The sequence below is a fragment of the Macadamia integrifolia genome, chromosome 14 (assembly GCF_013358625.1).
Source record: "Macadamia integrifolia cultivar HAES 741 chromosome 14, SCU_Mint_v3, whole genome shotgun sequence".
Lineage (NCBI taxonomy): Eukaryota > Viridiplantae > Streptophyta > Magnoliopsida > Proteales > Proteaceae > Macadamia > Macadamia integrifolia.
The window spans coordinates 17,013,851-17,024,653 of record NC_056570.1 but is presented as its reverse complement, the minus strand read 5'-3'; the positions used below and the strand labels follow the sequence as shown (position 1 = coordinate 17,024,653).

General features: G+C 37.3%; 1 protein-coding gene across 3 annotated transcripts in view; it reads left to right on the top strand.

Annotated features, from left to right (window-relative positions):
• Nucleotides 1-748: 748 nt before the first annotated feature.
• Nucleotides 749-10,803, top strand: part of LOC122061834 (DNA-directed RNA polymerase 2B, chloroplastic/mitochondrial-like) — a 30,865-nt gene continuing 20,810 nt past the window's right edge. The window contains exons 1-9 of one of the 3 annotated variants that reach the window (XR_006134727.1): nucleotides 749-1,980; nucleotides 6,388-6,600; nucleotides 6,714-6,847; nucleotides 6,927-6,996; nucleotides 7,174-7,232; nucleotides 7,594-7,711; nucleotides 7,908-8,021; nucleotides 8,235-8,366; nucleotides 8,487-8,903. Coding sequence is in view for 2 of the 3 variants with exons in the window: in XM_042625326.1 (XP_042481260.1) it covers nucleotides 1,048-1,980; nucleotides 6,388-6,600; nucleotides 6,714-6,847; nucleotides 6,927-6,996; nucleotides 7,174-7,232; nucleotides 7,594-7,711; nucleotides 7,908-8,021; nucleotides 8,235-8,366; nucleotides 8,487-8,903 (2,190 nt within the window). In the remaining variant the exon portion in view is untranslated. The remainder of the gene's footprint in view (nucleotides 1,981-6,387; nucleotides 6,601-6,713; nucleotides 6,848-6,926; nucleotides 6,997-7,173; nucleotides 7,233-7,593; nucleotides 7,712-7,907; nucleotides 8,022-8,234; nucleotides 8,367-8,486; nucleotides 8,904-10,803) is intronic. The other 2 variants (XM_042625327.1, XM_042625326.1) reach the window with 2 other exon arrangements.

Here is a 10,803-nt window from a genome sequence, read left to right as displayed (position 1 = left end):
GAAGAAGAAGAAGAAGAAGAAGAAGAAGAAGAAGTCACCCAAATAATGAAAATTCTGCTTGAGAAAAAACTGGATGTTGACCAAGTAAGGAGGGTTTTACTAAAAAAAAAAAACACTAATAAGGAGGGCATTGATGGAATTTAGAATAAAATTGGGTGGAGGGGGAAATGTTGTGTAAGCTAATAATTTGGGTACAATTGTGCAAAAATATTTCATAAGGGAGTGTTATCAGTAACAATTGGTGGTAGAGGAGAATATTTAGACTCGGATCTCACTCACAGATCAGGAAGGATCAATTCACATTTTTTGCTTCTCTAAGCTTTTGATTAAGGTGTTTACTTATTAAACAAAGGTTTTTGATTAGGTAATGCAAAACCCATGTGATATTGTTTCAATAAAGGGTTTTTTTTTTTTTTTTTTTTTTTTTTTTTTATAATTAGATGATGCTAATTTTCAATTAGGGTCAATGAGCTAGCCAGCAGATGAAAGCATCATCACGAGTGAGACTTCTGCTAACTGCTATTACCTTTCATGAGAGGTGAGATGGTCATTTCTCTCCGCTTCGTATATGACGTATGAGACATGCTGCCTTGCTTTTTTTTCCACTTTCAATTTTTTTTTTTTTTTTTTTTACAATTTATCACCAAGTCGGCTCAAAAATTGACCGAGTTGAGTGAACTGGTTATGTTATCGAGTTGACTGGGCAAGTTTGGAATCATTCACTAGGTTACATTATACAACAAAGCAAGACAAGCAGAGAGGAGAGAGGGAGAGAGAGAGAGAGAGAGAGAGAGTGGCAGAGAATGACAAAGATAGGCACTGGAAGAGAATAAGGTTTAAGGAGGGTTTAAGGCGGCTACCGGAAATATTCATTCTAAGGACCATTATAAGGTTTCCGTTCTCATCTTCTTCTCTGTCTCCCTCTGGTTCTCTTTGATCTCATGAGTTCGAAGCTTGTAGGCTTCACTCCTGACCTATTTAATTCATTTTATCTAACTTCTTTATATGTTCTAATTCATCGTTCTTTCTTCTTAAAGTTCAATTTTGATGTCCAGTAGTATAACTCTCGCAGTCTCTACAACTCTATATAACAAACTCGATTGCTCAGTTCCAATCGATAAACCCACAATCCTCGACCCAAACCCATCAAGGAAACAACACACAGTGATGTTGTGGAGAAACATATCTAAACAAGTCTGTTCTAGGAAGTTAAGATTTTCACATGAACCCTCTTCAATCCTTCCCACATATTGTTTCTTGGGTTACTCCCAAAATTCCATTTTGCCCAACAGAACCAGACCAGTTGAGTTCAAGAACTGTGTAAATATCGCAAATATTGGAAGATATTTTCTTCGAAATGGTGAAGTACCATCATTTGAAGGTGATTTGGCAAGAATCAGTTTTGGGTCTCTCACAAACCCAATTCAAGGTTATGCCAGTGTTGCTGAGGCCATCTGTTCGACTGATGTATCGACTGACACAGAGGAAGATGTTTCTTCCATTGGAGAAATTCAGGGATTGTTGGAGGAGATGAAGAAAGACGGGAAAGTGAATTCGGAGCCCACATTGCAGAGACGGCCACAGAAGCTTGTGGCAGGAATGAGGCAAGGGAAGTATCATATGCTTAGGAGGAGGCAAGTTAAAATTGAAACAGAAGCATGGGAACAGGCTGCGAAGGAATACAAGGAGCTTCTTGTCGACATGTGTGAGCAGAAGCTAGCACCCACTTTACCATATATAAAATCATTGTTTCTTGGTTGGTTCGAGCCTTTGCGTGATGCAATTCTTGCAGATCAGGAATTATGGAGACAAGGAAAGAACAGGGCATCTTATGCACCGTATTTCGATCAGTTGCCGGCAGATATGATGTCTGTTATTACAATGCATAAGTTGATGGGTTTGTTAATGACAGGAGGTGAACATGGCAGTGCTAGGGTGGTCCAAGCTGCTTGCCAAATAGGTGAAGCCATTGAACAGGAGGTGAGTAAGTTTTTATTTAAGTGACTCGCTGGATTAGGTCGAAGGGGCACCATTTATTCCTTTGTAGCTGAATAATAGTTCATATCTGTTATTAAGCTGCTGCATTTCATTTTCTCCAACTTTGAGGAATGCTTGAAGATTGATGGTGAAGTACAGTATCTATGCTTTTGTGATCTGTCTTTCATGTCACATGTTTTGTCAGTTGCTGCTGGGATCATTATGATAGCTCTTCAACAATAAATGATTATGGTTTACCATTGAATTGCATTACTTTTGCACACCAATGCACTCTGTTAAGATGGTTTTTTCCTCTTCTGATCTCCCGTTCTGCTTTTGGGAAGCTTGGGAAGTTTCCTGAAGCTTCCGTACTTCCACTTTGAGTCACCCCTTGTATTGTTGAATTTACTCTTCTAAAGACATATCCATGTTGAACCTGAGTTAGATTTTGACACGCTGTAGATTATTGATGAAGCTTCTAGATTTTCTGCTTACTCTCTTCTTTTTGTAATGTAGGACTAGATTTGAAAACCAATCCCGAAACTGCAGGATATTATAAACCAAAGAACAACCAAATAACCACCCAATAATAGATAGCAACAACAGTCCAGAATAATCAGTCAACAGTCCTTAAACAAACCAAAATTAGCAGATCCACAATCAGGAATTTCAGGAAACAGAGTTTGCATGAACAATTAGAAGTTCCAGCAACAGAAATAGAGTAATTGAATAAGTAGGATCATAATCAAAACATATCAAAACCAGATAACCAAATCAGAACTCGATTCTGACAGTAGGTTCTGAAATCTGGCATTAACTTCTGAATTTTTCAGCAGAGTATTATCAAGGAACTAACAACACATCTAAAGACTGATTTGAAAGTCCAACCCATTGGAGAATAATAGCAGCAGTCAAGTTCCATACAGATTTAAACAAAACAGAATTCAAAATTCAGATCTGGGCAAAATCCATAACCGGCCAGAATTGAGCAACAGTCCACTTCAGCAGGAACCAGTGGTCTGATTAGCCTCAAAATTGGATCGAACTTCCTTCAGAATAGGACTAACCTTCGATCAAAATTGAAGGCCATCGGATGGCCAGAACTCCCAAAACAGCTAGGCCAACGGTAGATAAAATAGAGAATCTTAACCCAGAAATTCTGCAGACAGATTAGAGCACTTACCTGGCTGGCTGAATGAGATTAGAAACAATAAGAAAACCAGAAAATATGAAGATCCACTCGGACTTCTCGCCACAGAATGTCGCTTGGATCAAACACCAAACCCTTCTTCTTTGATCAAACACAAAGAACCTTCATAGAGGAGAAACACAGTAGCATCTTTTTTTGTTCATAAAATCGTGGCTCTACTAATGAGAGCTCTCCTTTATTTATAATAATGATGGGGGGTTACATAAAATCGAAACTAACTTTAGTTTCCAAAAACTGAAATAGGAAACAAAAAATTAGAAACTCACCTAGGTACTAAACCTAAAAATAGAAACTTACAAAACAGAAAGTCCTTTAGTTACTAAAACTGGAAATAGAAACTAACTTACGACTGAAAATTGGAAACTAACTAGGTACTGAAATTAGAAACTAAATAACCCCATCTAAAAAGGAAAATAAGGAAAAAGGAAAAAAATCACTGAATCCCGTATGCAACCTTAGAGCCCCCCCCTTTTAGACCCATAAAAGTGGTCTATTGCACTCAAAACACATGGGATCAAAGGCCCAACATGTATGGAACCCAACCCTAAGCTTATTCTTAATAAAACAAGCCTATTTAGGAAACTAAACTGCATCATTTTGTTTCCATAACTACCAGACTCCATTTTCCCTACAAATAGTTTCAAGGTTGAGACAGTCACTTGCATTTAGTTTTACAAGTGATACGATTCTGAAGATGTTCCCATGTGTGACATTAAGTGCTGTTCATGGATGGTACCCTGAATCCATGTTTTTAAGCTCTTTGAGTCAGGCTTATTGGCAGACATTGGATTCTGGCTATGATGTCATGTCCATCTCCAATTTTGGGAGATCACTTGTGCACAATGTATTTTTCTAACCTCCTTGAAAGCTTAGTCACGGCAGTCTTCTGCAATCCACCGTGGGATCTCATGTTCCTATTCTGGCTTTAAAACCTACCCATCCACCTCCTCTCCCACCCTTCCCCCTAAAAAAAAAAGATGTAACCATCCAGTCGTCCGTCAGTTATGTTTTCTGCCTTTCTTTTGTAACATTCATTTTTTTTTTTTAATTGATTATATATATTTTGTTAGAATACTATCTTCTGAATTAATAGACAATAGTAGGTTAATTTAATGGTTTAGGTGGAGATCCATTTAATGTCTTAATTTGCATGCTATGATGAACTTCAAATTACAAGGCTTTATTTTCCTTGATTTGTCATTCATCTATGTTACTCCGCTTCATTTACATATTTTCTTATTGAGAATTTCATTTTTTCCCCTAAAGTTTACATGTAATATCAGTGTCTCTTCTAGATTAAATTTATTCAAGTCACACCCAAAAAAGTTATTGCTGTATATCAGAAAGTCCCATAATTTTTTAGGATGACACTTTAACCTTATGGGGATCATTTGAAACATCAGCTCCCCTTTTCTTTCAATTCATTCGCCTCTTCTACCATCCTTTTATTTTCTTCCTATCCCAAAGACAATCATTTTTCACAGTTGCTGTTACAGCCAATGATGCTGGATGTCAGCAGTGATGCCCTGAAGAAAATCAATCCAAAGAGAGAAAATTCAGACCCTTTTTAGCTTGTAACACACAAAGACAAATCCTTGCCTCTATTTATAGGTAAGGACAACTCTTGACTTGAATCTTGGATCAAATTGAGGTCTCCATCCCTGAATGCTTCTGTTGGGACATCATTAAATTCAGATTTTTCCAAGTACGACAGCTGAAAACTTGGTCAAGTTACCTATCTTTCTGGATGACCTCATATTAGAATTCTTAGTCCCTTAAATTTTTTTTTCCTGCTTTCATTCCATATGACGTGAATGCAAGGGGGACCATCTGCAGAGAGGCATAAATTCAAAGGGAATCATGTGATGGGAGCATGGTTTTAGAAATTGGAATCAAGATCGGGATCGGTCTCGGTCGATACCAATCCAGATCACCCTGCATCGGTCTGGATCGGACAGAAATGCCTCTGGTTTTCATTTTAAAAATGATTTTTTTAACATTTTACCTTTGGTCTGTACCGACTCACCGATACGGGATTTCCCATCACCAAAACCAATCTCTAGAACCCTGGGGAGGGAGAGAGTTTGAACTTTAGGGGTGAAATTGAAATCCACCCTATTTTTAAATACATGCTCATTAGAGAGAGTAATCTCTTTGTCACCCTTTCCTTCTGCCTCTATTTAACCACTCTTGTTTTGTGGTTATTACAACATACTTTTATCAGGTCTTTCTTTATGCCGAACCCTTCATAGCATGTTATTTCTTATGCGGAGTACCTTAAGCCTTATGCCATTATTACTACAAATTTATACCGTCTCTTATTTCTCATGTATTTGGAGTTATTTTTTACGTCGTGCCCTTTCGATCATCAGGTTGTTACTGTTAAAGTAAGTACATTACCTAGATTACAGCTACATTTGTAAGACGCTGCTTGTGAAAGAAAATCAGGTCTATAGCATGAAAAAGATAATGCTACTTCTGAAGGCCTCACCTTGTATGAAATACCAATTGGGCTATCATTTAATAATTTAATAGATTAGGACCCTGAAGCTTAAAACCTAGACTTTAAGGATGTGCGAGTTGTCATTCTGCTTGATTGATTTGAAATCTTCAATTCCGTGATGAACCTAATGATCAGAACAGTAACAGACCTTTTGAATTTCATTATCTTGTAACTTTCTCATATAACTAAATGTTATACATATTTTGTTGGCACACAGTCGACTTAATTTTCAGCAATATTTACCTTCATATGAAATGGTCTGCTGCTTAATAATGTTCCGCATGTATGTTCATTTTACTTGGTTTGTTTTGTGCAGTCCAAGAATTCTAAGGTTATTGAAAGTTTTAAAAATAAAAAATAGGTCAAGAAACACCAATTAAGTTTGTAGAAGACTGAAGAGATGAATGCAAGAAGTGTTGGGGGGTGTGTGGTGCTTCCAGAATTTAGGGGGTCTAATACTTTCTGTACATTGAAAAAGTGGGAAGATTTTGTAATGATTAGTTTTTGAGTGTAAGGGGGTTTGTTCTTTTGCAAGGGGGAAGGGCTGTCATTGAACAAGATGTAATCCCATAATTGCTTTGTTGCTTTGGATCTCTCCTTTCACTGATAATTTCCGTTTTTGTTCCCTCCCCCCTCTTTTGGTTCTTATGATATAAACAGTGAGAAATATTGATTAATGATCATCGGAATGGATCAGGTTAGGATACACAAGTTTTTGGAGAAGACAAAGAAAAAGACTGAAAAAGATAAGAAACACCAAGAAGGTGAATCTGATCGTGTAACCATAGAGCAAGAAAGGCTGAGGAAGAAAGTTGATAACTTAATGAAAAAGCAAAAGCAACGACAGTTGAAGTACATACTGAAGGGCCAGGATGATTCAAAGCCATGGGGCCAGGATGCTCAGGCTAAGGTTCACATTCTTTGGATGGTTACCAAAAGTTATATTAATATGAAATTTTTCTTTCTAATTTTTTTTTTTCTTAATATTGATTTAACTCAAGTTCCCATGCTTATATTTTCCAGGTTGGGAGCCGTTTGATTGAATTGCTGATGCAAACAGCATATATACAACCTCCAGTTGATCAAGTAGCAGATGGTCCACCTGATATTCGGCCTGCATTTAGGCACAGCCTGAAAACTGTTATGAAAGAAACACAGTAATGCTTCTATCCTTTCTGGATGACATTCATTGCTTTATCTTTGAACACTATGGTTAATTTGTTTCCGATCTTTCAGCAGAAAAACCAGCAGAAGATTTGGGGTCATTGAATGTGATCCTTTGGTTCGCAAAGGATTGGAGAGAACCGTAAGTCAATTCACTTTTCTTGGAGAGATTCTACATTACTTGATTTATGGTTGGTCATGGCTAAAAATGATTAGACTAAATATAACTTGATTACGGTGTCTCAAAACATGGAAGAACATTCTCTTGCATAAATATCTTGGTTTCAGGAGCATAAACGATCGTGTTTTCTCGTAACAGGCAAGGCACATGGTGATTCCTTATATGCCAATGTTAGTGCCTCCAGTCAACTGGACAGGGTATGGTACTCCAAGTTGTATCATCTGCATTTCATTTTTTTTTTTATTTTTTAATAATTCGTGCTTTCATTTGTATTTTGTTTAATTTAGCAGTTAGTTTCTGACTGGCAAATCTTTTGTTTCTGGAGATCATAATTTACTTCGTCATGATGTGAGTAGCTACTTCAAGTAGCCTCCAAAAAATGATTTGCATAGTTGTTTCCCTCTCTCTCTCTCTCTCTCTCTCTCTCTCTCTCTCATGACCTTTTCATTGGTTCAACATTGTGGATAAATATTGTTTTGCGGCTGGCACATTATTTTCAGTTCTCATGTTCTCCAGATTCCATTTCATTCTGTGATGGCCTTACCTTCTTTTCTGCAGGTATGACAAAGGAGCATACTTGTTTTTACCATCTTATGTCATGCGCATACACGGAGCGAAACAACAGCGCGAAGCAGTTAAGAAGGTTCCAAAAAAGCAGTTGGAATCAGTTTTTGAGGTTTGCAAATCTTGAATCTGTTTTGTTTTCCCTCTCTCTATTATTAGATGATCTGAAGTTTCATGTTGAATCTTTTCATCAATTGTGGCGGGACACAGGAAGATGCTCTTCTATGCTGGCACTTTGAGTATATACTTATATTTGCCTTTCTGCTTGTTGCGAAAGTGTAATTATTATAATTATTTTTTAAATCCAGGCCCTGGATACACTTGGAAATACCAAATGGAGGATTAATAAAAGGGTACTTAGTATTGTGGACAGAATATGGGCTAGTGGCGGTCGTCTAGCTGACTTGGTTGATCGTGAAGATGTGAGTCCCCTCTGTTGCAGTAATTATTTTTCGTAAAGAAATTTATTGAGCTATGCTTTATCCATCTTGTCGAACAGAAGCTCCTAAAGTTTTCTGTTTTGGTTCAAATTAGTTTTTATTTATGCAGTTTGGGAGCTTGATATAGTGAGTATTGGCTGCTCTTATTTACTGAATTTTCTTCTTATGTGTCTCTGTTTATTTCGTTCATATCAGGTTCCTTTACCAGAGGAGCCAGACACTGATGATGAAGCAGTGCTAAAAAAGTGGAAGTGGAAAGTTAAAACTGTAAAGAAAGAGAACAGTGAGAGGCATTCGCAACGGTGTGACATAGAACTTAAACTTACTGTAAGATTTATTATTGTTATTATTATTATTATTATTTTTAAATTTTGGTCTCTACCATCATCCAGTTACTGTTACAGATCATCAGATAGGAAATATACTGATTGTCTTACTTGGGAGCAGGTAGCCCGGAAAATGAAGGATGATGAAGGTTTCTACTACCCACACAACCTTGACTTTCGAGGTCGTGCATATCCCATGCACCCTTATTTAAACCATCTAGGTTCAGATCTATGCCGGGGAGTCCTGGAGTTTTCTGAGGGGCGTCCCCTTGGGAAATCAGGGTTACGCTGGCTCAAGATACATCTGGCCAATGTATATGCTGGTGGTGTGGACAAATTGTCCTATGATGGCCGAATAGCATTTACTGAAAATCACTTGGATGATATATTTGATTCTGCAGACAGACCACTAGAGGGTAGGCGGTGGTGGTTAAAGGCAGAAGATCCATTTCAGTGCTTAGCAACGTGCATCAATCTCTCTGAAGCATTGAAAAGTTCCTCTCCGGAAACAACCATATCACATATGCCTATTCACCAGGTACATTCTCGGTCTAGTTGGGAATTTTGGCCTGTGTAAATCATCTGGTCCTGTGGTTTTATATGCTATATGCATAGAGAGGTTACTTATGGTTACATACCCAAGGTTGATTATGGTAACTTGATTTTGACATTTGAAGCGATGATGTAGAGATTCTGCCAATTGGATAGATGTCAAACCTCTCAATTGGCCATTTGCCAAATTTCATGGCCTACCACACATTATATCAGGCAGTGGACCAATTTAAAAATATTGGTCAATACTCTAGATGTTTTATTTTGCCACTTTGAGAACTATTGTTCTGAGATTTACCTGCATGAGACCACATGGAGGGTGATATAGGCTACAACTAGGTCTTTTCCGGATGCATTCCAATATGCCAAGTGGCAGATTTGGACTCTTTAACCAAGCTTGGCTACAATCTGTGTAGTATATAATTTGGACTACTTTGACTAGTAGCATACAAGTGTCGTTGTCAAGGTGTCGCCCTGACCTCCAAGCAGTTTGTCCGGGGTCTATACGACTGTTGCCTTAGTGTAAGGCTCTGGTTTGGCACTTATTTGTGCCAAATATCGTTTAAGTAAATGATTTCATTTATTTGAGATATTATTCACATATAAGAAAATACCTCCTATTTGAATCCAATAAAAATACTTTCAACAATAAATTCCAAAAGGATAAAAAGTCAACCCCCTCCCGAATCCAAGAACAAAAACTGGATTTTTGGTTGTAGGGGAGATTTTCAACATTCAAATGCTGGGTTTTTGACTTTAACTATGGTGCCGACTTCTCTTCTTTGAGTGCCCAAGAGAATGATTTGCCCTCAATTATGAAAATTTCATAAATCTTATTATGATAAATAACATTGCTAAAAATCCAAAGTGAGATAAAATAATCTTTTGCTTCGATGTCAATAATCTTATTTTCATTCAAGTGATTTTTAAAAGCATTCATGCACTTTAAACTGTAACATAACTTAGTCATTATAACTCAGATTTAAGTAATTTTAGACTCGTTCGAAAGCTGGTTTTGTGCTCTACCTAATACAAAAAGTATCATGTAAAATAAAATCATGTGACATGTCAAACTTATTAGCGAACAAGAACATTTCTCTAAATATTGATTTTTGAATATTTGATGTGACCTAATGTTGATTGTTGATGACTTGATGTGGTTTTATGTTGATTTTTGATGACTTGATGTGGTTTAATGTTGAATTTTGATGATATGAGGTATATGTAGCATACTAAATAATGTTAGAAAAGATGGAGAATAAAAAATAACACTTGGGCGCTTAGGCCTAGGTGGGCACCTTTTTGCCTAAGCACTTAGGCACCCCTCCACTGCCTTGGGTCGCCTTGACAATTATGTATACAATTGTCCATGTATGTTAGTATATTTTTGCATATATTCATGTTATTTTCCTAGAGAACTCAGTCAACAAACAATCAAACCATGACCTTCAAGATGTTTGTAGATAAAAGATGTACTTGACTACTTGAGTTCCCTCACTGTTCTGATATTAATTATAATATAAGAAGATGACAGCTTGTTGCTCCCTTGCCTCTCAACTGAAGGTGATTCTGAGTTCTTACCCTCTTCTCATATATCAGCCCCTCTTGGCTTGAACAGAGGTCCTGGTTAAGAATTGCAAACTCAGTAGCAACCCCAGTTTGGCTGGTTCTAATATGCCAGCACCTACTCATTCAATCATAGTTCTTGCATCCTTCCAAATTTGTGGACCATGCCTTTGCAATTATTTAAGTTGTGATATCATATTAAGATATGTGGTCCTTGGACCTTTTCTTTTTTCTTTTTCCCCCATGGGCCACCTTTCTCAAACACATCATGACGAGGATGGTGATATAGCATATAAAATGTGTCATCTCCCCCCTTCTCC